The 24,895-nt window shown below is 49.6% G+C and overlaps 3 protein-coding genes across 17 annotated transcripts in view; 2 read left to right on the top strand and 1 right to left on the bottom strand.

Annotated features, from left to right (window-relative positions):
- Nucleotides 1-73: 73 nt before the first annotated feature.
- Nucleotides 74-9,563, top strand: ARL10 (ADP ribosylation factor like GTPase 10). The gene is made up of 3 exons (XM_050794533.1): nucleotides 74-256; nucleotides 883-1,173; nucleotides 4,879-9,563. The coding sequence occupies exons 1-3, from the start codon at nucleotides 74-76 to the stop codon at nucleotides 5,059-5,061; spliced, it is 657 nt and encodes a 218-aa protein (XP_050650490.1). The 3' UTR covers nucleotides 5,062-9,563.
- Nucleotides 9,564-16,935: 7,372 nt separating this feature from the next.
- NOP16 (NOP16 nucleolar protein) overlaps nucleotides 16,936-24,895 on the bottom strand; it is a 274,193-nt gene continuing 266,233 nt past the window's right edge. For 9 of the 15 annotated variants that reach the window (XM_050793307.1, XM_050793302.1, XM_050793303.1 and 6 more), the window contains exons 2-6: nucleotides 21,723-21,862; nucleotides 21,525-21,633; nucleotides 20,163-20,232; nucleotides 18,242-18,348; nucleotides 16,936-17,373 (exon numbers count right to left, since the gene is read on the bottom strand). In XM_050793307.1, the coding sequence (XP_050649264.1) occupies nucleotides 17,230-17,373; nucleotides 18,242-18,348; nucleotides 20,163-20,232; nucleotides 21,525-21,633; nucleotides 21,723-21,829 (537 nt within the window). In that variant the 5' untranslated portion in view covers nucleotides 21,830-21,862 and the 3' untranslated portion in view covers nucleotides 16,936-17,229. Of the gene's footprint in view, nucleotides 17,374-18,241; nucleotides 18,349-20,162; nucleotides 20,233-21,524; nucleotides 21,634-21,722; nucleotides 21,885-24,895 lie in introns of all 15 variants that reach the window. The other 6 variants (XM_050793295.1, XM_050793298.1, XM_050793299.1 and 3 more) reach the window with 1 other exon arrangement.
- HIGD2A (HIG1 hypoxia inducible domain family member 2A) lies at nucleotides 21,878-23,038 on the top strand. The gene is made up of 2 exons (XM_050793379.1): nucleotides 21,878-22,258; nucleotides 22,614-23,038. The coding sequence occupies exons 1-2, from the start codon at nucleotides 22,105-22,107 to the stop codon at nucleotides 22,778-22,780; spliced, it is 321 nt and encodes a 106-aa protein (XP_050649336.1). The 5' UTR covers nucleotides 21,878-22,104; the 3' UTR covers nucleotides 22,781-23,038.

The following is a 24,895-nucleotide window of genomic DNA, read 5'->3' as shown; positions in this document are numbered from 1 at the left end:
GCAGCGGGGCCATCTTCGGCGGGCGAGCGGGCTCGGCCTGTGCAGCCCGTACTTGGGCCCCTCGCCCAGCCCGATGGCGCCGCGGCCGCTGGGCCCCTTGGTGCTGGCGCTGGGCGGCGCCGCGGCGGTTCTGGGCTCGGTGCTCTTCATCCTCTGGAAGACCTACTTCGGCCGCGGCCGGGAGCGGCGCTGGGACCGCGGCGAGGCCTGGTGGGGCGCGGAAGCCGCCCGCCTCCCCGAGTGGGACGAGTGGGATGTGAGTGCCGGGCCTAGGTTCGCGAAAGGGCGGGCAAGCTGGGGCTGCGACTCCGCGCATGTGGCCAAGGGGTGTGACCACGGCCCTGCTGGCGCCGGGAGCTCGGGGGGTCGAGGGCTTGGCAGCCGCAGCGGAGGCCCCGCGCGGGTGGCCGGTCAGAGCCCGGGAACCGAGGAACGGGTGGGCGTGTTTGGGTGTATACGGCGCCGTAGAGCCGCGCCGTCGCTGCACGCCGCGGGGCTCGGGCGTTCCAGCGTGAGCCGGAGTTTGGAGGGCGCGGCTCGGGAGTATCCTGGGCCCCAGCTGGGTCGGCTAGCGCCCCTCCGGCGCCTGCGCAGTGCGCCCCGCCCCGGGAGATGTCGGGAGAAACCCCGTCCCCTCCCGTCTGCGGCTGGGACTCCGAGTCCGGTGGAGGAAGCAGGGCGCGCGAGCGTGAGGAGTTCGCCAAGCGTTTGGAACTCAAAGGCAGGACTCCAAAGGCAGCGTTCGTCCCACTCATCCAGACCATGCCTGCCTGTCCCAGGACGGGTGGAAGGCGGGCCTGAGCCTTCTGGTGCCTTGGTCTTCCCTCGGGAAAGGTCCACCGGGAGGCCGCCAGCCGCAGCCTTACCTCTGCTTCCCCGCAGCCCGAGGACGAGGAGGACGAGGAGCCGGCGCTGGAGGAGCTGGAACAGCGCGAGGTGCTGGTGTTGGGGCTGGATGGCGCGGGCAAGAGCACGTTCCTGCGCGTGCTGTCGGGGAAGCCACCGCTGGAAGGCCACATCCCCACCTGGGGCTTCAACTCCGTGCGTCTGCCCACCAAGGACTTTGAGGTGGACCTGCTGGAAAGTGAGCGGACACCCTACCCCATCTCCCCGTCTCCTCTACTGGACCTGTCCTGGATTCTCGCAGGGAAGGGGGCTTCCAAAATGCATGTCTAAGCAGCACATTCCCGTGTACGAATCCTTCCCACCCCTCTCTGGGGCACAGGATTCAGTCCACGCTTTGTGCTCTGACATTTAGGGCCCTTCGTGATGGGGCCTCTCCAGTTGCACTGCCTGCCCCATCACCCCTACCAAAGTCGACAGGCCTAACACAGAGATGCTAACAGCTAAGGGTTCATATGCCAAGCACTTGACAGGCATTGCTTAAGAAAAATCCCCTAAACAATTGCATAAAACTAGAATCAGTCACTACCCTAATTATCTCCAGAGAAAAATGAGTTCCAGCAGTAGTATCATGAATCCAAGGTCACCCACCTTTCAAGTGTTCTTTTTTTTTTTTTTGAGATGGAGTCTCACTGTGACACCCAGGCTGGAGGGCAATGGTGCAGTCTCGGCTCACTGCAACTTCTGCCTCCCGGATTCAAGCGATTCTCCAGCCTCAGCCTCCCGAGCAGCTGGGATTACAGGCGCCCGCCACCACGCCCGGCTAATTTTTGTATTTTTAGAGGAGACGGGGTTTCACCATATTAGTCAGGCTAGTCTTGAACTCCTGACCTTAAGTGATCCGCCCCCTTCGACCTCCCAAAGTGCTGGGACTGCAGGCGTGAGCCAACGCGCCCGACCTTTCTAGTCTTTTTTTTTTTTTTGAGACAGGGTCTCTGTTGCCCAGGCTGGAGTGCAGTGAGCAGTGGCACACCCTTCTCCACCATTGCCTGTGTGGCCCAATCTAGTATCATCTTTCCTCTCAGCACCACAGCCTCCTCTTTGGTCTTCCTGCTTCCCCTTCTGTCCCTAGTGTCAGCTGCAGAAAGCCCATGTCAGGTCATGTCACTCTTGCATCTCCCTACCCCCTCACTGTGTCTTTGGCCCTATGTGGCCCGTCCCAGCTAGCCCCACAGCTATGTTTCTCCTTCTTGCAGTGCCTCAGCACCCCAGCCTTCTTTCTGTTTTGCAGACACTTCCAGCTTGCTCTCCCCTCTGTCTGGAATGCTTTCCTCTGCCTCTTCCCGTGGCTGGCTCCTTCTCACCATCCCACACTCAGCTCACATGCCACTTCCTTGATGAGACCTACCCAGACCACCCAATCCAGGGCCAACCCCTGTTCCACCTCAGCCACTTTCCCTTTTTTCTGTTTTATTTCTTTCCTTTCTGAAATGTGTTGATGTCACTGCCATGTGCTTCCCAGTTAGGGAGGGAGCTCCTTGGTGCAGGGCCCCTGCCTGCCTTGCTCACCTCTGTATCCCCAGCACCCAGATCAGTGCTTGGCACCTAGCAAGCACTCAGTAAATACTTGTTGAGTGCCTGCTATGTGCCGGGCATTGTGCTGAGGGCTTTGTGGGGATCCAGAGGTAAGTGTCTCTGACTCTCACAGCTTAGAATCCACAAGTGTCAGAAGCATAGCCAGAAACACTAGGGTGCGGGGTGACCAATGGGACTAGTGCAGAGGAGCACACAAGAACAGAAAGGTGACCCAGGCTGGGGGACTGTGTTGGCAACCGTGTGTTCGTAGGATGGAGTATGACATTTCCGAGGGAAAAGAAGGGGATGGGGAAACTGAATGGAGAATGATTGTATATAGGCAGGGCTGAAATTACAGTGTCCATCGCCAGCCATGCTGTGTAGTGGTCTCTTGTTTTCCTCCAGCTAGTTTCTGTTCAGCCTATAAAGTATAGAATGCTTCTGTTCAGCCTATAAAGTATAGAATGCTATTCCATTTTATAGATGAGAGACGTTTTGTAATCTTTCCAAGGCTGTACATCTTGAGAGTAATAGAATTGGTCCAGGCGTGGTGGCTGAAACCTCTACCCCCAACATTTTGAGGCCGAGGAATGTGGATCGTTTGTTTCCAGGAGTTCGAGACCAGCCTGGGCAACATGGCGAAACTCTGTCTCTACAAAAAAATGCAAAAAATTAACTGGATGTGGTGGTGCCTGCCTATAGTCCCAGCTACTTTGGAGGCTGAGGCAGAAAGATCACTTGAACCCGGGAGGTCGAGGCTGCAGTGAGCTGTGATCACACTCCAGCCTGGGTGATGCAGCGAGACCCTATCTCAAAAAAAAAAGAATAGTGGAATTGAGAACGTCTAACTCTAATGCTGTACCTTTTCCACTCTGCTATTCCCTTGCAAATTCTGGCTCTAGATCAGAGAGCTGAAGCTGGTAACTGATGAGAGGTAGAAGAGGTTAAATAATAATAGCTAACATTTATTGTGTGCTTACAGTGTGCCATACATGTGGTAAGCACCTGACAATCATGACCTCACTTCAGCCCTTCAAAAACCCCGTGATGGGCCCTGCTGCTAGCACTAAATACCTGGAGTTGCAGCTGGTATGTGGCAAAGCCAACCTGAACTCAGATATTCTTCCAAGTTCTTCCTCTAAACCAGTATGCTGCACTTCTCATCGGTGCCAGAGAGTTGCCTTAGGCCCAGGAACCCTCAGTATCACAGACCTTGGGTCACAATATCAGGTGAAACTGCCAGAGTACAGAGTCTGATCATATTTCCTGTGGCCTAAACTCAGGTGCCTCTGAGAGCTGTGGGACCCATTTCCAACTTGATGTGGAGAGAGGCTGTATGTCTTTGACCTCAGATTCCCCAACCTGTTAGGAAACATTTGACAATTATTTCTAAATAGGGTGACTGTATGTCCTTTTCTGTCCAAGACAGTCCCCATATATGACTATTAATAGTGCCTGCTCTGAGCCTTACACTGCCCCAGTTTGGACCAGGAATCACATCATATTCTATTTATAAACTAATTTATAGCAGTTTTGAACCTGTAGGAGACAACATCTAAGGTCCCAGCAGTCTCTGAATTGCTCCAGGAAGAATCATTTCATTCTTGGGCCAGGGCTGAAATTACAGTGTCCATCGCCAGCCATGCTGTGTAGTGGTCTCTTGTTTTCCTCCAGCTAGTTTCTAGAGGTCTTGTCTGGGAGTGACCCTACTGTATCATCTCTCCATGACTGAGTTTAAGAAACTTGGTTGTCAAACCAACCTGAGTTGGAACCTGGCTCTGCCACTTATCACTGTTACCTTAGCTCAATGATTTCAGCTCCCTGAGCTAATTTTCTCATCAATTAAGTGTGGACTGTGAAAATTAAGCTAGGTATATAAGGGCCTGTCTACAACGCTTGACACATAGAAAGTGCTCTGTTTCTGGCTGGGCGTGGTGGCTCACGCCTGTAATCCCAGCGCTTTGGGAGGCTGAGGCGGGTGGATCACCTAAGGTCAGGAGTTCGAGACCAGCCTGGCCAACATGGCGAAACCCTGTCTCTACTAAAAATACAAAAATTAGCCAGGCATGGTGGCTCACGCCTGTAGTCCCAGCTACTGGGGAGGCTGAAGCAGGAGAATCGCTTCAGGATTCCACCACAGGAGGTAGAAGTTGCAGTGAGCCAAGATCGCGCCACTGCAGTCCAGCCTGGGTGACAGAGCAAAACTCCGTCTCAAAACAAAAAAAGAAAGTGCTCTGTTTCTTACCACAGTGACTGTGGTAATGCAATGAAAAGAGGTTGGTACAAAGGTGAGCCCAGGGTGAGGGAGAGAGTATTGAGGTAGATCAAGGGGTCCAGAGGCTAATTCTGGGAACTTGGGGCCTGATATTCCCAGGGATAGCCTAAGAACAGTGTATTTCATGAATGACAAGGGTGTGAGTGTGTTACGAAATGCTGCCAGCTGTGTTCTGACTTCTCTGTCTCACCCAGGACCTCAGCGAGGCCATGAGTATGGTGGAGCTGCAGCGGGAGCTGGGCCTCCAGGCTGTCGACAACCAGCGGGAGGTTTTCCTCTTGGCAGCCAGCATTGCCCCTGCGGGACCCAGCTTTGAAGAGCCTGGCACTGTTCACATCTGGAAACTGCTCTTGGAGCTTCTCTCCTAGGCTGGAGCTCTCCTGCTCGCCACCTGCCTGTCAAGACCACAGTTGTACTGCTGCTGCTTCATTGCCAGACTGGGCCTGGGGCAAGAGCCACATGGCAGCATTTCTCTTCTGCCCTCCTTTCCCTCTCAAGAGCAGGGCCTGGGCAAGGCCGAGAACCATGCAGAAGCTTTCCTGGTGAGGTGGCCGTGAAGCCGGAGCAGGGAGGTGGGTGAGACAGAGGGTGTCTAGCTCATTCCAGGCTGGAATGTGGATCCAGCTTTCCCTTCTCTTACCTGTACAGTGAGATGCTCAGTGGGCTCAGTTCTCCGCTGCGGGTCCCGGTAGCTGAGGAACCAGTGTAGGTGTCAGAAATGCTCCTAGAGCCTCAAGGTCTCTCCCAGTCTAGACTGTTCCCTCCTGGTGACATCATGCCTTTGTCACGTGGGCAGCTTCTGAGTGGTAACACAGCAAGCCTTTGTTCCCAGTCCTGCATTGTACAGCCCCAGCTCCACCTAAATGACTTGTGGCCTTGTGCAATCTCTGCCTCTCTGGCCCCAGGGCCATTATTTTTAAAGGGAGGTGGTTTCCCAATTCGGAGATGCCTTTCCCAGCCATGGGAGTACGAAGTGCTAGGATGAACCTGGCAATCCTAGCAAGGAGCTTTCTGAAGACCTCCCTGCTTTTCCCTGAGCCCAGGCCTGGCCTGCCAGCCTCTTTTGACTACAGAATAACATATTCACCCACCAAACAGAAAAAGTGAAGGCTGGGTTTTTTTCCCTCTAATCTGGAGACAAGCTGCTGCTCTTGTACTAACTGTGCCAATGCCCATGTTTACATAAGTCAGGGGAAGGAAGGAGCCTGTGTCCCTGGGACGACAGTCAACTGGAGCTAGGTGTTGACCTCAGAACTGCAGTTTATTAATTTATAAGAGGAACAGGCCAGAGTTCTAGGCTCTGTTTCTAGGTGCTGTTATCAAAACCCCAGATGATAGTGATAGAAAATTTGGAACTTAGGAAAATAGCTGGAATCATGACTGACAATGAGATGACATACAGATGTCAATGGAGACAACGCTGTAGGTTCCTCCTCCCACCAGGCTTCGAGGCTGTCTTCGATGTCATAGTACTTTACATGGATTCACGTGAACTGAAACTCCACCACTTGGCCCAGGATGTTGAAAGGGTGCAAATTCCTTCTGGGTAGATAAGAAATGGCTCTGGGAGAGGATTTCCCTTATGTGAATCTAGGTAAAAAGATGGAAAAAAATTGTATTATGTGATCCTAAGGACAGGAATAGCAGACCAGCCAACGGGGTGGCCTTGGGTACATCACTCAGCCTTTCCAGACCCAATTTTTCCCCAGTGAAAGGCGAGTTGGACTGAGTTTCTGGATTTCTCGTCAGTGCACACTCCATGGTTCTCCAGTGCTTGGCGATCAGCCCAGTGTAAGGACTGGCTCTGTACTGACATTTATTGTTAGTACAGGCAAAGAGGAGCCTGTTGTCTGTTAGGGACCACTAAATCAACAACCACAAAGGGATTTTTTTTTTTTTTTTAAGAGGAGCTGTGCACCTCAATTTGCTGTCTAGTTGAGAATAGAGATTGTGTGCCTTCATTTCATTTGACATTTACCCAGCATGCCTCAGTTCCACACTGTGACCAGTGCAAGAAGAGGAACTGTGATAAAAACAGTTCAACAGGCCGCAAGGAGGGTGGGAAATTCTGAAGTCCAGAAGCGAGTGCGATCTTTGGAACAGTGGCTGCTGTGCCCTTGAGCGCCATGTAAAGAATCACTGTTCTTTAAAGTGCTGGTTCACTTTCTGCAGTAAGAAGTGGTTTATGTGCTCCTATGTAAAATTGTAAGGAAGGACTTGGGTTTTAGAGTAGCCTTTGAAACTTTGCTGGCAGCTTTTCATTTTGTCATTGGAAGGGTAAGAGACTTTTCTCCTTTGTTCTATGAACTCCTTGTTCTTCAGTGCTTGAAGGCGTTAACAAAAAAAACCTTAGACAACTTTAACAGAGTTTAAAAACTATGTTCTGGTTTCGAGCAGAAAAAAGATTCATGAACTGGGTAGTACTTAGCACCAAAAGCAGTTCAGAATGCTCAGCCCCACAGTGTGTGTAGGCTACATTAATAGCCAGAAAAACGAAAATAACTCAGATCGCCTGATTGGCTGCAGTCTGGTATTTGTCTTATTTGAACATGTTTTAGCAGCCTTCAGCTGATGATTGACTGAAGGTTTGGCTGCTGTGATTGGCTAAAATTCAGCTACATGTTAGAAGAACATACTTTTAGGTTAGGTGATGAGTTGTTTACACTTTAAGTTATAATTCACTGTGTACAGAGGCAGCTTTAGGCCAGACTTAATTCAGCTTCACAATGTCCCCCGTTTTGCTCAGTCCCTTAATTTTGAGAGACTGACCAAAATCCCAGGCACTGACACTACCTTGTCACTATTTGACCTCATTATGGAACTCACAGTTTACAATGTTAAATCAGTTAGAGGATTCTTTATGTCTTCAGGTTTTTGTTCCTCTAACCTTAATGAGACCATTTGAGGTACAAAGGATGACTGCACTGGTGGATTTACGACTGCAACACATCAGTGAGGACCTTAGGATGGCTATTAGGGGCATAATACCAAGAAACTGGAATGCATTCCTAAATATGAGTCTCTACAAACCAAACTGATCGGAATCAAACAACCCAAGGTCACAGTCGCAACGATAAAAAATAGTTCAACAGCATTCAAGCTCTGTGGCTCATAGCCTGTTCAGGGTATAATGGCAATTAAAGACATAGTTCACTATGAAGTCACTTAATTTTAAAGTTTTTGATTTTTTAGTTAGCTTGGGAACAAAAGTCATGGTGATTGGGATACCCACTAAAGATAAAGATTAGAAAACCTTAGCGGCTGAGCTTGCTGTCTACTATTCAGGATGCCTGCAAACCGACCACTAGCTGTTCCTGCAAGCACATCATGTGTTCCTTTTCCCTGAGAAACATCCTTGATGTGTTTGGTGGCAGTACCTACAGCAGCGGCAGCCACCACCGCCTTTTTAAGCTCTCCATAGTAGTAGAATCGGGAAAGATAAGCACAGCGTTCGGTTTTGTTCAGCACCACACACAAGCTTCTAGCTGGGCAAAGGGCGTCTAAAGCTGCATGACGTTCCATTAAGTGTTTTTGTTGAACCCAGATGGCCTCCTCCATTCATCCATCTGTGGCTTCTCCCCGTGTGAATCTCCATGCTACAAAATGTTGTTCAATGTAGCATTAACTTTAATTTCCATACAGTTGGCACCCCACTGCCATGGAAAGTGAGTCCCAGGAACCCCACTGGAACATCTGCTCGGTGGAAACTTACTCATCATCTGTCTCAAGGCCGGTATTCATTTTAGTCTTTGACCTCTGATTATGGGGCCTTTCAGGGAAAGCTGTTTGCAAGGTGAGTGTGAATCAGGCGAAAGAGCAAGATCTGAAGTCAGGACAGAGTAAGCAAATTATCCACAGACCTAATAGGTACCCTCTGAAGCTGGAAAGTGGGGGCCACCTGGTAGCATTTGAGCAGGGGTCCCTTATGTTCCACCATAAGTCTGCACAGCTCCTAAACAAGCTCCAGTGGGGAACTTGATTTTATGTGGTCCCTTTATAGCATGCTGTAAGGGTGCATAACCACAGCCAGGGCGAAGGGACCCTACTGGATTCAACCCAGTGACATTATATAAGCAGTCGCTTGGAGCCACATAGATAGTTCCCAGGTCCTGAATATGTGACGCCTGAAAGCATAGGTGTAGGCAGTATTCCTTGCATAGGCATTACCTGGACAGGTTTTCCATATTGGCACTTACTAGTTATTAATTGAAAAGGTCAGGGTACCACTTCCAGTGAGCGTAGGGAAGGAAGTAGTGGTGTTTAGAATATCAAGGTTAGCTGCCGGGCGCGGTGGCTCACGCCTGTAATCCCAGCACTTTGGAAGGCCGAGGCAGGCGGATTACGACGTCAGGAGATTGAGACCATCCTGGTTAACATGGTGAAACCCCGTCTCTACTAAAAAATACAAAAAATTAGCCGGGCGTGGTGGGACACGCCTGTAATCCCAGCTACTCGGGAGGCTGAGGCAGGAGAATCTCTTAAACCCGGGAGGCGGAGGTTGCAGTGAGCCCAGATCGTACCACTGCACTCCAGCCTGGGAGACAGAGTGAAACTCTGTCTCAAAAAAAAAAAAAAAAAAAAAAAAAAAAGGTTAGCATTCTACTCTTCCTTTGGAGTTTGGGGTTTGGGGTTTCGGGGTGACTCATTGGGAACATGGAGAGATTAATGGAATCTCTGGCATTCCATTAATGGAATCGTTTCTTGATTTTGACATTAACTCAAACCCAGCAGTTACTCTAGTTTCTTGCTAGAGCATTAGCTTTTGCTAAAGCCAGCCCCAGATTATGGTCCCATGGATTTTCCTATAAAGAAAGGGAAAGGATTTGGGGGCAGAAAGTAGGAAATAGAGGGAAAAAGATAAGATTTTTGTGATTGCGCCGGGCGCAGTGGCTCACGCCTGGAATCCCAGCACTTTGGGAGGCCGAGGCGGGCGGATCACGAGGTCAGGAGATCGAGACCACGGTGAAACCCCGTCTCTACTAAAAATACAAAAAATTAGCCGGGCGCTGTTGTGGGCGCCTGTAGTCCCAGCTACTCGGGAGGCTGAGGCAGGAGAATGGCGTGAACCCGGGAGGCGGAGCTTGCAGTGAGCCGAGATCGCGCCACTGCACTCCAGCCTGGGCGACAGAGCGAGACTCCGTCTCAAAAAAAAAAAAAAAAAAAAAAATTTTTGTGATTGCAGTGAAGTCTTCATCCACAATCTCGGGAAAGCTGTTCGTGTCTAGGATGCCATCTGCTTCTGGGGGAAAACTGCCCTGGGTAGCTTTACCTTCAAGTCTCCAACAGGTGTGTAGCTCCAGGAGTCTGGAGAGGCCCTTTTGAGCTGTGAGATGTGGACCCACGGTTCGAAGCCCTGAAGTTTTGCCACGCTGTGGGAAATAGAAGAACTTGGTATCGCCTCTTTCTGTGAGGTTTAAGGGCACTTTTTCTCTGATACCATCTCCAGAAGACCCAGTCTCAGGGTACAGATTGTGAAGGGTTTGATGGTCCTCTGTGGGCCACAGAAAGTTTATTTTGTCAAAATACAGTGTGACATAATGCGTTATAGCTTTGTCGTATTTAGTCATATGAGCATTTAGGAGAGGAGGAACTACGTGAAGTTCTGTTAGGAGCACAGGCTTTCTAGTAACTATTTCATGGGGGTCAATCTGTCTGTCGTGGATCTGATCCGCGGACCAAAGGCGATGGTTGACTTTCTTCTTCAGAGATCAGAAAAATAAAAATGAAATTCGAAGCCAGTGGTAGTACCTTTGGTCAAGATAATCCAATCAATTCAGTTAATTTTGCCAGTTTTAGTTTTAAAATATTGTGTGTCCTTTTGGCCTTTCCAGAAGACTGAGGGTAAAAGGGATGATGGTAGTGCCACTGTGTTTCTAACACTTTATTTAGCTGCTTCATAGTTTGTCCAATAAAATAAGTTCCTCTGTCACTGGAGATTTTTCCAGAGATGCCCCATAAAGGAAACATATTTTCTTATAACTCCTTAGCTGCTGTCATGTCACAGCACCAGCTCTCCTACACGGGAAGGCTTCTGTCCAACCAGAACACATGCCAGCTATTACGAGAACATACTGATACTTAATCGAGGGCGGCAGTTGAATGAGGGCCGTCTGTAAACGTTCCAGTGGTCCATCAGGTGGCGGTGGAAATAAACCGCTTGGAGTTTTTATTATCTTCCCAGGATTATGGGTTTGACAAACCAAATATTGGTTATAACCCATTTTAGCATTTTAGAGGAGTCACACTATCAATATTTTTTATAATTTGGATCATTTTGCTCATTTCATGAGGAATTGTGAGGTGCAGAAGGTTTTTTCGTTTTGAGACAGGATCTCGCTCTGTCACCTAGGCTGGAATGCAGTGGTGCAATCGTGGTTCACTACAACCTCCACCTCCAGGGATCAACAGTCCGCCTACCTCAGTCTCCTGAGTAGCTGGGACTACCGGTGTGCGCCACCATCCCCAGCTAAATTTTGTAATTTTTGTAGAGAGGGTTTTACCCTCTTGCCCAGGCTGGTCTTGAACTCCTGGGCTCAAGCCGTCTGTCCAGCTCAGCTTCCCAAAGTGCTGGGATTATAGGGATGAGCCACCATGGCTGGCCGAGTGCAAAGCTTTTAACAATGGAAGTTTCAAGGGCTCAGAAAGGACCAGGGGGCCATCTAGGCTCTCCGTGAGTTCACACGTAACATTATGTTTATGTCTGTCAGACAACAATTTTGGCTTTCCAGATCAGGTGCATGGCACTGTTAGATGGGTCGTCAAAAAGGTCATCAATCTAGTGGCGTTCATTCCAATTGCACATCTTAACTGTTTCAGCACTATCTGATTTAGCATGAAAATCTGCCAAGGCAGTCCCTTGATATTCAGGTTCAGCTTTCCATGTATGGGCTTCAATCTTGCAAGAATTTGTTATTTATTTTTCTCCTTTACTCAAGATAGCTTGGAACTTAGAGCAATTTGTGATGGCAACAGGATAGTAGCAAGTTCATCCACTTGAGTCTGTTTTTAATGGGGGCTCCACTAGAAGTGAGAACCCCTCTTTGTTGCCATAACACGCCAAAATTGTGGACTACTCCAAAGGCATATCTGCTCTGTACATAAGCATTTACTGATTTCCCTTGAGCTATATGACAAGCTCAAGTGAGAGAAAAACTGGGAAGAGTCTGCTTTTTATTAACTCATTTTGGGTTGTAATGACATATCTTGCCAAAGAGTAATTTCAAATGATGTTAGTCTACTTGCTGAAAAATGCTGGGTTTGGCTGGAATTTAATAGACTTTCCACAGCACGTGGAACTTGCAAAAAAAAAGTTCATTCCCTAAAACCAGGTCAGATGAACCCTTTACCAGTCTGGTGTTGCTGCCACTGCCTTTAAGCAATTAGGACATGCCTTAGCTATGGGGTCTGATTGCAGGCCATAATACATGATGGGCCTGTGCTTTCCCAACTATGTTCTTTTTCATGTGTTTATTTATTTTTTGAGATGGAGTTTTGCTCTTCTTGCCCAGGCTGGAGTGCAACGGTGCAATCTCGGCTAGCTGCAATCTCCGCCTCCCAGGTTCAAGCGATTCTCCTGCATAAGCCTCCCAAGTAGCTGGGATTACAGGTGTGTGCCACCACACCTGGCTAATTTTTTGTATTTAGTAGCGACGGGGTTTCACCATGTTGGTTAGGCTGGTCTCGAACTCCTGACCTCAGGTGATCACCCGCCTCGGCCTCCCAAAGTGCTGGGCCAACTATGTTCTTGAGTAAGAACTCCTAATGCCTGATTGTTGTGTTTATGAACAAACAAGGTGAAGGGTTCAGTGTAATCTGGAAATCCTAGAGCAACCATATCTGTGGCTTTCCATCCTGGTTTATATTTCTTAATTAGACTGTGAAGTTCTGAATGAAGTCCTTTTTAAATAGAGCAGTTAATAATGTCATTTCTGTCTCTGCAGGTTTCACAAGTAGTGTTTCTAAATGAGCTCTATAATCTGAAACTGGTTCATCTTTTGCCCACAAGATTATGTGATTGACCAATCAATTTTTTTGTGGAAAAGTCTTAGGGATTGAATTTAAAAGATTTTCGGCAATTCTTCTAGTTCCTTTTGGCCCTCCTCTTGGGGTTTTGGAGTGGTCTTTAATATCCTCAGGCTGTTTCCATTCTACTCCTGCCGTCAATGTCAATCTTCGAGCTTCACCAGGTCCCAGTATCATGTGAATAAACTGGTAAAGATTAGAGGCCTGGATCATAAGCTCCTATGAGGATTCTCAGTTTCCCAGTACATTTTTGAGTATTTTCTCTTGGATTAGTTAAGTCTTTATGATGGCTCTAAGCTCAGCTTTAGACAATGGAGTAAAAGGGGTTACAGCAGGCAGGGCCGGTTGACTGGAGAGTCTCACTTTGCAAGGCATTTATCCAACTTCCCCTCTTTCATTAGCCTCAAAGAGAAAAGGTGACTTCGCAAAAGGGTTACTATACTCAGAGCATCAAGGTAAAGAAGAGAAAGAGAAGGAGCAGTCGGGGTTAGTGTGCTGCATGAGACTTTCATTTGCATTTTGTAAAGAATCTTTTAGGCAATTTTAGATTTGTATAGTCTTTTGGGTGCCTCTGCAGAGACCAATTTAAAATGCATCCCATTGTTTTTGTGGAGTTTTTGATCCTTTCTAATGTGTCCCACAAATAAACAGTTTTATTTAAAGTTTCCTCATTGTGGCCATTTTAATTCTAAGTTGTTTCTAGTAAGGTTAGCCTGGTTTTCTAAAAACAAGGTCTGGGTCCATAATCTTGGGGATTTTTTTTTTTTTTTTTTTTGAGACAGAGCCTTACTCTGTCACCACCCAGGCTGGAGTGCTGTGGTGCAATCTCAGCTTACTGCACCCTCCGCCTCCCAGGTTCAAGCAATTCTCCTGCCTCAGCCTCCTGAGTAGCTGCGCTCACAGGTGTGCACTACCACGCCCAGCTAATTTTTGTATTTTTAGTAGGGAGGGGTTTGGCCACATTGGCCAGGCAGGTGAGGTGATCTCCCACCTCGGCCTCCCAAAGTGTTGGGATTACAAGTGTGAGCCACCACGCCCGGACTTGTTTTGTTTTTTGAGATAGAGTGTTGCTTTTGTCGCCCAGGCTGGAATGCAGTGGCGTGATCTTGGCTTACTGCAACCTGTGCCTCCCGGGCACAAGAGATCTTGCCACCTCAGCCTCCCGAGTAGCTGGGACTACAGGCATACACCACCACGCCCAACTAACTTCTGTATTTTTTGTAGAGATGGGGTTTTGCCATGTTGCCCGGGCTGGTCTCAAACTTGTGAGCTCAAGAGATCTTCCTGCCTTGACCTCCCAAAGTGCTGGGATTCCAGGCGTCAGCCACCACACCCAGCCTCATAATTCTTATATATAAAATTAGATGGAGTTCCAGAAGGTGGAGTCCCAGACTCCTTGGATTGAAACAAGACCATTATCAAAAGGATAACCTACCCAATGCCTCTAACTGGATCCATCCAGTTTATTATGGGATTGAGTCTAATCCAGGACCCAGTCCAGTAAAAATTGCTCAGATAAACTTGGAGAGCTCAAAACACAAATTTGTGGAGCTCAGAATCCCAGAACTCACTATGGCCTCTAGTTGCTGTGAGAGATCAGTGGGCACGATGGGCCCTGGCAGATACCTTTTTGTGTGGTCACTCAGTACTCCTGGAGGTCACTGAAGTTCTACTTCGGATCCTACTTCTGACACCAATTTGTTAAAAGAAAAATTTTATAGACAAGTTTAACAGCTTAATTGAGCAGAAGAGGGTTCATGAACCAGGTAGCACTCAGGACCAAAAGCGATGGTTCAGAATGTGTGCAGGCTATATTTATAGGCAAAGGAATGGAAATGACATACAGAGATAGCCTGATTGGCTGCAGTCTGGCGTTTCCCTTCTTTGGACATGTTTTGGCAGCCTTCAGCCTATGGTTGGCTGAGATTTGGCTACTTGTTACAAGAGTAGACTCTTAGATTAGGTTGCAGGGTGTTTACACATTAAGTTAGGTTATAATTCACTATGTACAGAGGCAGCTTTAGGCCAGACTTAATGCAGTTTAACAGAGGTCACCTTTGGAACCAGTTTAATTGTTGAGGGGGTCCCATTTTACCTAATTAAGATCTGTATCTGTCTAATGAATATCTTTATATAGTACCATTTTTAAAAGTCCCCAGTTGTGGGAGGTGACCTTGAAGAATAGTTTCTTTATGTCTACTCGAGCTGCTTTTATCAAGACCACTCCCAGCAGCACACTGAGGGCACTGAAGGTCCGGAGTGGCACCGCTCTGTGATACTGGTACAGAATGTAAGTGTCCTACAGCCTGTGGCTTGGTGGTCAGCAGCTGCGCTCCTCTGGTGGGGCTGCTGGCCTGTTCCCCAGGCACAGTCCTCGCCTGCTTTGGTTTCCACCACACGTAGACTGGGCAAAGTGGGTGAACAGGCCTTAAGAACCTCACCTAACTGGCTGTGTGGTGCCCTTACCCAGCTGCTCCTGAATATGACTTTGTGATTCACCTGCTCTTGGGAACCAGTCCAGTTACCCTGAGCTGCTCATGATCTAGCCTGGGTGATACTGTGTTCCCCCCACTGCCTAAACCCAACAGCTGCCAACCTAGCTGAGCTTGGGAACAGAGTTAAATGTTTGGGCAGCTCTCATGTTCCAACAGAGATGGCTGGAGGGAAGGCTGTGGACCTGAGGGAGTGGGTGGTGCCGACCATGCAGAGCGTCCACTCCTCACATAGAAGGGAAGTCTTCACGACACTTACCTGTTGAACCTGTGTCTGGTCACTCATCTGGCACTGGGGGCTTTTGTTCCTCAGTAACTCAGATGAAGCGGTGGCTTCCGATTTTCCATTCTCTGACCTATTACCATCCCTCTGAAGAGAGGCCACCAGAGATGGCTTCCTGGGATGGGCTGAGGAGGGAGGACCACTTGGGCCTGGGAGGTTGAGGCTGCTTCTGCAGTGGGCCATGATCATGTCATTGTACTCTGGCCTGGGATACAAGATCAAGATCTTGTCTCAGAAAACCTACAAGACACTCACATGGCCTGGGTGTGGGGGATAGTGGTAGGGAAGGCTTCTTAAAGTTCTTTCCTCAACTGCATAAAGATACACGTTAAGGGGCCACCCCAGCCAAAGGCCTGAATTTGGAATCCTGTGGAGGACATGAGATGGGGCCAAATAGGCCCTCAGGAGCTCTGCTGCGGACTAAACACCGCTGCGTGCTTCCCAGGGCCAGTCATTGCTGGAGGCTACGGCTGACTCCAGTAAGGGGGCTTCTGGGGCTGTCCCAGCCTGACTTGATGGTGTGGGACCGATGGGCAGCCTTCGGGGTCCTTAAAGGGGAAGAGAGCAAGCAGAAAGCCTAGGCTTAGTTGTTGGACAGACTTCAAACCCCACCTTGACACCTTGTAGCCTGTTTCCTTACCTGTAAGATGAGGATAAAACCATGCATCATACAAGATTTCACATGAAATGATCCATGGAAAAAAAGCAGGCCCTCCTTTTTGAGAACAATGAGTGACAAGAGACAGCTGATAGGTGACTCTGAGAAACCCTGGGAATGAGGTTTTTGTATGACTAATAGTTGGGGATCAAGTAGCAGGACTTAAGAAAATGCCCAGTGCCCACTCCATACCCTGCTTGCGATCCTGCTACATTGTGGACATCACCTCATGCCACCAAATCAGGCAAGCCTGGCCCCGAAGGATGGCCATGCCATGTGTAGCCCAGTGCTTGGCATACAACAGAGTAGGATTCAGCAGTCCACCAGTCCCAGAAGCCAGGCTGGGGGCCTCGGATTCACTTCGGACCAAGGCCAACATAAGCAATGCAAAGAAAAGCAGAGGAGGCAGGTCACTCAGAGGGCAGCTCACTCAGAGTCCGGCGGAGCTCCTTACCCCCCGAGCTCCTTAACCTCCACCAGTAAAGCCACAGCTGGCCTCAGGCTAGGCCCCACCAGCCCCCAGCCTAGGGGTGGGACTAGCGTGGGCAAGGCAGGCCCCTTCCAAGCAGCCCAGGGTTCCTGGCGAGCTTCTGTAGAGGTGAGAGGAACTGCCGTGTGGGAAACGGGCAGACAGCGGTCAGGAGGAGGCCGGGGCCGTGCCTAGAAGAGCATGTGAATGTAGCACTTGCTGAAGGCGGGATGGCCTCTCAGCCCCGGTAGAGGTGCTTTTCGCTGGGGCAGTCCCAGGGTTTGGCTGACAGCAGAAAATACAAAATCATCAGAGAAATAAAATACCTTTGTTTTATTATGTACACACTATATATAAAAACCACCTACCCTGAAAACAGCAGGTTCTGGCTTTTCCATGAACCCCCAGACGAATATAAATTGGAGCCTCTGAGAACAGTTCCTTCCCCAGAGCGGGGAGTGTGTGTGTGTGCGTGTGAGTGTGTAACCTTCTGATTCCATGGGACCTGGCCAGCACCTCTGGAGCCACACAGCCCTCCTTGCCTTACACCCTGACTCCAGCTTCACTGGTCCGGGGCACGCCTCAGCCTGGGGCGGCTGTGATGTAAAACAGTCACTCAACCTCCATCTTACTCTTCTGCAGAGAATCAAGGAAGTCTTGCCACTCTGCTGGGTAAAAGCGTTTATAGACGTTGATCTTATTCCGAATCTGTTTTGGAGTATCTTGATAGTAATTCTTCTCATCACGGGCCATGGCCTAAGAAAGGAGAAGGGCTACTTTAAGAGAGGGCTAGACAGGCAAAGGCTGAAATTTTAGCTCATCCTGAATTAAGCAAGCCACTTGCTATCTACCCCTGAGGTCCAGAATCCTAACCTCAAAGGCTGTGGTGCACCAGGCACAGTGGCTCACGCCTGTACTCCCAACACTCTGGGAGACCGAGGTGGGAGGATCTCTTGAGCCCAGGAGTCCAGGCCACCCTGGGCAACACAGTGAGACCCTGTCTCTCCAAAAACAATAAATTAACCATCCTGTGGGCCCAGCTACTTGGGAGCCTGAGGGAGGAGGACTGTTTCAGCCTGGGAGTTTGAGGCTGTGGTGAGCCATGATCACACCACTGCACTCCACCCTGGGTGACAGAGTGAGACTCTGTCTCAAAAAAAGACTGTCTCAGGCCTTCTCAGGAAGGCCTGAGAGTCCAGTGGGCCAGGGAGGAGCTGGGGCCAGCTGAGGAGCTCATGACGCATCATAGCCAACTAATCGCACCTGGGCCCAAGGGTCCATTGTTTGTAGCCGGATCTTTCCACTGTTAAGGAAGCCAAAAATAGACTTCCAGCCTGGGTGACAGAGTGAAATTCTGTCTCAAAAACAAAAACACACCAAAAAACCCCATATGCAAGCAAAACATTTATCTGTGAGTGAGACAAGAACCAAGGCCACTCAGTCTATCCTTGCCTTAAGCATTCGTTCGAGTTAGGTCCCTGTCAGTAGGATCCATTTCCTAGAGTCTCTTTTTCCTCCCTTTCTTTGCACTCAGTTTCAGAAAACAGGTGCTGCGCAAGCAGATCAAGCCGCGAATGGTCCAGGGCACCTTCCCAGCCAGCCCACGTGGCCTCAGCCGGCTCACCTTGTAGTCCTCCCCGTGGTTCTCCACCATGTGGCGTACATAGTCAATGAGGTCCCGAGACAGAGTATTTCCTTTCTTTTCTGGAAGGCTGGCTTCTGCCTCCAGGTCTGGAATGATGAGAAGCGGGGAAATAGGGAATGAGGCTTTGCTTTCTGTGCTCTTTGAGCTGTCCAGTCACCCCTTCACCCACTCCCAAGCCACAAGACCCACCACACCAACCACCTGGGGGTCTTTGCCTCCCCATTCCCCAATTCACTGCTGGAACCTTCTTCAGCCCCTTGGATCCCAGACTCTGTCTCCTATGACCCAATCATCTACCAGTATGGCAACTTTTGGAAAGGGAAGTCACTTCTCTCCGGGCCTCGGGTGGATTTACAAGGAAGGTAACAAACTAATAACCTCTACTTAGTGGCAGGTCTCAGGACAGAGATGAAGGCACATACCTGCCACAGGACAGGGCTCCCTTCCAGCTATAAGCCTCTCAAATAAGCTCTTGATGTATTATTTCAACACATGAAATCAGACGGTCTAAATACGTGAGATCTAGAGCTTCCGGGTCTGGGGCCTGAAGCTGGGCCCTGGCACCTTACTAGTGCTCCATGGGAGAGAAAAAGCCAGGATGTGGAGCCAACTAATGGCTTCATTTTTAAAATAGGCAGGCAAATCCTACTCCATTTCTCATCTGAGAGAAAGAGCTACCTCAGAGAAAGGAAGTAGGCAAATAATATCCAGGGGCTAGGTCCTATTGTATATAAAATTATCTTTGACATGGTCGCCAGGGGTTGGAGGTAGGGGAAGACGGGGAGTTGTTTAATGGGTATAGTTTGAGTTTTGCAAAATGAAAGGTTATATGGACCTATTGCACAACAAAGTGAGTATATTTGACTGAACAGTACACTCAAAAATGGTTAGGATCGTGACTTTTATGTACTTTTTAACCACAATTTAAAATTTTTAAAAATATTTCTCTTTGACTACAGTAAGTGCACATGGCTTTGTTTATACAATCCTGTGCAGTAATTCTCATGAGAACCACTGAGATAAAGACAGGAACTCAAGGAATTCTGTATCAAATGTCTGGCCATTCAAATCCTTTATCTTTAGGGGAGCTGCTTAAACACCCTGACAGGTAAGGGGAAGGATGAATGAAGAATTCTAGAGCATTCCCACTTTCCTGTAGGGTTTACTCTTCTCGTTTTAGCATTCACTCTCTATAGCCTTAATATATGTAAAATCGATTTTGTCATTGGAAACATTTATTGAGATGGTGGAATCCCTAAAAATCAGTTCATCCTTAAATTCATGGTAAGCCATACACATGCCTGAGATTTACTAGTTTCTCTTCTATTCTCCCAGGCACCTAGCTACATCCCCCCTGAACATCTCTGACCTTAGTTCACACAGTAAGGTCAGGGTTTAGTCAGTACAATGAAAAATGACCCAGCCAGGACACAGTCCTAACTCTGTGAACTTTGTTTTTTTTTTTTTTTTTTTTTTGAGACGGAGTCTCGCTCTGTCACCCAGGCTGGGGTGCAGTGGCCGGATCTCGGCTCACTGCAAGCTCCGCCTCCCGGGTTCACGCCATTCTCCTGCCTCAGCCTCCCGAGTAGCTGGGACTACAGGCGCCCGCCACCTCGCCCGGCTAAGTTTTTTTGTATTTTTAGTAGAGACGGGGTTTCACTGTGTTAGCCAGGATGGTCTCGATCTCCTGACCTCGTGATCCGCCCGTCTCGGCCTCCCAAAGTGCTGGGATTACAGGCTTGAGCCACCGCGCCCGGCCAACTCTGTGAACTTTGAACCAGCTCATCTCTTCCCTCTGAAACTTGGTTTCTCCATCTGCAAAATGAGAACATCTTAGGGCCCTTCCCAGTTTCCCACAGTGCAGGACAGTGACCTAAAGGAATACATGGACCAAACCCACCATTCAGCACATAGGGCTTCCGCACAAGCTCCTTAGGCCTCCCCTCCATGTCCACCTCCATGGCCTTCACCTGCAGAGAACAGAGTCCTTGAGACCAGAAGGATCTTTGATGAGGGAACGTTACAGACTCCTGCTTATCCCAACACAACTGCTAACCCATAAGAATCCCTGCCCAAGGTTAGGTAGAAGTAGGTAACAATGAGAACTAATGCCCTGGAGGCTTTTTTTCTCTCTCTCTTTGAGACAGAGTCTCATTCTGTTGCCCAGATTCCAATGCAGTGTTGCGATCTTGGTTGACTGCAACCTCCCCCCGGGTTCAAGTGATCTCCTGCCTCAGCCTCGCAAGTAGCTGGGATTACAATCGTGCACCATGCCCAGCTAAATTTCGTGTTTTTAGTACAGATGGGTTTTTGCCATGTTGGCCAGGCCAGTCTCAAACTCCTGGCCTCAAGTAATCCGTCCGTGCCTTTTACCCCCAACATAACCTTGGTGACAAGAACTTTGTGTTTTGTTCTCTACTAAATCCCCAGGGTGCTTAGGATGTGACATGTTCTCAATAAGTAGTTAACCTAATGAATGGGCTTGCTGAATGCATTTGTCCCATTGCCTTAGGCAAGTTTCTTTTTATTCTTTCATGCCAGAGGAAAAATGGCACTGCCATTTCTTGAATAAATGTGAGGCTACAGCCACACGGGTTAGATAATCCCTAAGGCAAGGAGTGTTATACCCATTTTATAGATAGGCAGAGAAAGATGAATTGCTTGCTTTTCTTTTGGGAATCTAGATTCTTTTAATAGTTGAAGCCTCCAGGGGGCCAGGTGGATCACTCGAGGCCCAGCCTGGCCAACATGGCGAAACCCTGTCTCTACTAAAAAGACAAAAATTAGCCGGGTGTGGTGGCACACGCTTGTAACCCCAGCTACTTGGGACGCTGAGGTGGGACATCGCTTGAACCCAGGGAGCAGACTGCAGTCAGGGAAGCCTAGGGAAGCCTCAGACCAAGGATGATAGAGCAACAAAGAAAAGGTGTAGAGATCTCCAACTCTTACGCAGTACTAATTAGGAAAGTTAAGGGTAGAAAAAGATACATTAAGGAAAATACCGTTGAGATGCCAATGGGTTAATTTCAGAGAAAAAAGACCGAGTAGAGAGGGTGTGGGGAATGTGTGCAGGGGAGGGAGTGTGATGAAGGTAGTAAAGAGACCCGTGATCACCGTCAGTTGAGCGTTCCAACTGTGGCGAGGTCGAAAACTCGGGAAGGGCCTGAGGGAAGGTATGGGCAGTACCAAGTTCTGAAACCTAGGTCAGTATGGCAGGGGAAGAGTAAAGAAGACAAGGACCGAGACCCTGCCATGTCAGTACCTTTCTCTTACGGAGGGGCACCGCCCTGTTGGGGTCCACAGCCAACCCCATCTCGGCCAGGTTCTGCCGCACCGATTTAGCGTGGTCCCAGGCATGTCGGATGTGGGAGCTACGGGCAAAGGGAGACATCGCGGATCCGTCATCTCGCGGACCCTCCCGGCCGAGGCCCACCGCCACCCGGAACCCCAGCCCCCTCACCATTCGATCCGCGGCGCTGCCTTCCGTCGAGCATTCCGGTTCAGACGCTTTCGGTTGACATTGTAACCAAACTTCTGCCTCCGGGTTTTGCCCTTGGCCTTGGGCATCGCGCTGACCAAGGCACCAGCAGCTCAAAGTGCGTCTCACTCTCAGACCTCGTGTAACAAACTCCTTCCGGAAGGCGTGCACAAGGCTTTGCGGGCATTTGGGGAAATGTAGTCCTTTCGTAGCGCTACCGTTCTGAGCATACGACTCCCAGGATGCAACGAGCACCTGCGCCTGCGTACAACGCTCAATCTAGTCGTTTCCCCGCCCCTTTCGTGACCTTTACCGGGAAGCAGAGCTCGGAGTCCCTAATTTCTCGTGCTGCTGTGGCCCGGACATGGCGACTCCCGGCCCTGTGATTCCGGAGGTTCCCTTTGAACCATCGAAGCCTCCAGTCATTGAGGGGCTTAGCCCCACTGTTTACAGGGATCCAGAGACTTTCAAGGAAAAGTTCCTTCGCAAGACCCGCGAGAACCCGGTGGTACCCATAGGTAAGTGGGTGCTGTAGGAACTGCGCAAGGAGAGGAGAGTGATGTCGGAGGGAAGGAAGTAGAGGAGGACACAGCGCTAGCGGGGAGCGGAATGAGAGCGAACCAGAGAAGTAACGAGGGGGCGGGGCGGTGAGGGGAGAAACTGATTGGAGCGGGAGCAGCGGGTTTGGGGGCGGGATTTGGGGCCTAGGATTGGGAGGACTCTGTGGCTAGGAGGACCTCACCTCGACCTACCCTCTCCGCCCTACCTCCGCTGTGATCCAGAGATCTTGGCTTTGGGGAAGCTAGACCTAAAGCGGAGAATGACCTGCGGGGCCCGACCTGCTGTTTCCCAGTTGCTTTGTCCCCTCTTCAGGTTGCCTGGCCACAGTGGCCGCCCTCACCTACGGCGTCTACTCCTTCTACCGGGGCGACAGCCGGCGCTCTCAGCTCATGATGCGCACCCGGATCGCCGCCCAGGGTTTCACGGTCACAGCCCTCTTGCTGGGTCTAGCTGTCACCGCTATGAAATCTCGACCCTGAGCCCAAGGTCTGGCCTTGAAAGCTCCGCAGAAATGATTCCAAAACCCAGGAGCAACCACTGGTCCTACCATGGGACTTACTCCCTCCTCTCCTCTGAGAGGCCCATGTGTCGTTGGGGGAGGAAGTGACCCTTTGTGTAACTGTAACTGAAAGTTTTTCAGAAATCCTAGATTCTGTTGTTTGAATGTTACATACTTCTATTTGTGCCACATCTCCCCTCCACTCCCCTGCTTAATAAACTCTAAAAATCCACTTGTAGTATGGTGAATTCAGTATCATCCCCATGGTTTTTGGTCTTTGATTTTGGAGGAAACAGACTTTAGACTGGTGTGGTGCTTAGAAATCGTGTAGTCTAGTTATTCCCGAACTTTCCTAGTAACAGCCACCCAGGGCACTTTGAAAGCAGAGATTTGGCCCGACGCGGTGGCTCACGCCTGTAATCCCAGCACTTTGGGAGGCTGAAGCGGGCGGATAACCTGAAGTCAAGAGTTCAAGACCAGCCTGACCAACATGGAGAAACCCTATCTCTACTAAAAATACAAAATTAGCTGGGCGTGGTGGTGCATGCCTGTAATCCCAGCTACTCGTGAGGCTGAGGCAGGAGAATCACTTGAACCCAGGAGGCGGAGGTTGCGGTGAGCTGAGATCCCGCCATTGCACTCCAGCCTGGACAATAAGAGCAAAACTCCATCTCAAAAAAAAAAAAGAATCTCAAGGTCACTCCTTGAGATTCTAGTTCAGTGGGCCTAGAGTAATGCCATTTGAAAAATGCTGATCTACCCAGCAGGTTTTCACACTGTCAGTAGGACCACCTTCCTTCAGATGAGGCCTCCCATAGTGAGGTCAGGGACAGAGGATTCTGCCCTCCACTCTGCCATCAGCTCCTCATCCTGCTCCCACCTCCTGAGAGTCTACGGGGCTCCACTGATCTAGACCATCTGGTTGTGTTTTTGTTTTTGTTTTTTTTTTTGAGACAGAGTCTCAGTCTGTCAGCCAGGCTGGAGTGCAGCGGCACAATCTCTGCTCACTGCAACCTTCGGGCTCAAGCAATTCTCCTGCCTCAGCCTTCCAAGTAGCTGGTATTACAGGTGTGTGCCACCATGTCCGGCTAATTTTTAGAAGAATACTCCTGACCTCAGGTAATCCACCTGCCTCGGCCTCCCAAACCGCTGGGATTACAGACGTGAGCCACCATGCCCAGCCTAGACCATCTGGTTCTTGACACAGTATAGAAGAGGAAACAGGCTGAGAAGCAGTCTGGCACAGTGGGAAGAACACAGTCCCAAAGCTCTCCAGCGATTTGTGTACGTAATGTTCAAGGGTTCTGGAAGAGGAGGCTGAGGACCTGCGCAAACTCTGGAGGACAGGTGGCCTGTGAGTTCCTCCTTCATGGAAAGTCTCCAACAGGCGTTCCTGGTCTGTGGTCAGCTCTCCTCAAACGCTCTTCCTGTGTGTGATTCTGCTGTTTTCAACACCAGCTTCAAGCTGGCAGAAGGAAAAGGAGTGAAGACATGCCCCTTCCTGAACCCCCCAAGAGTCTAGATCTCAGCGTGGAGGGCTGTACTAGGGCCAGCTAAGTGTCTCGCCTCCACCATGTCCTGTCAGCTTTGAGCCAGAGATGATAGGCGTAGAGCAGTGCACTGTGGTGACTCTTGGCCTCCAGATACAAGACAAGGACATGGAGTGGTGAGGACTGTGACACTTTTAAAGAGGATGACCACTGTAAGTGTTGGTGTCATGGTGTCCCCCTCCAAAAATGTTGAAGTCCTTTTAGTTCGTTAGAATGTGACCTTAAGCTGGGTGCTGTGGCTCATCCCTGTAATCCCGGCACTTTGGGAGACCAAAGTGGGTAAATTGCTTGAGCCCAGGAGTTGGAGCCCAGCCTGGATGACATGGCAAAGCCCCATCTCTACTAAAAATGCAAAGATTAGCCGAATGTGGTGGCACATGCCTGTAGTCCCAGCTACCTGAGAGGCTGAGGTGGAAGGATCACCGGACCCAAGGAAGTGGAGGCTGCAGTGAGCCAAGATTGTGCCACTGCACTCCAGCCTCAGTGACAAAGCGAGACCCTGTTTGGTAAGAAAAAAAAAAAAAAAGGACAATTTGGCTACAAAG

The sequence above is a fragment of the Macaca thibetana genome, chromosome 6, assembly GCF_024542745.1.
Source record: "Macaca thibetana thibetana isolate TM-01 chromosome 6, ASM2454274v1, whole genome shotgun sequence".
Classification (NCBI taxonomy): domain Eukaryota; kingdom Metazoa; phylum Chordata; class Mammalia; order Primates; family Cercopithecidae; genus Macaca; species Macaca thibetana.
This window is presented reverse-complemented; position numbering and strand designations above follow the sequence as displayed.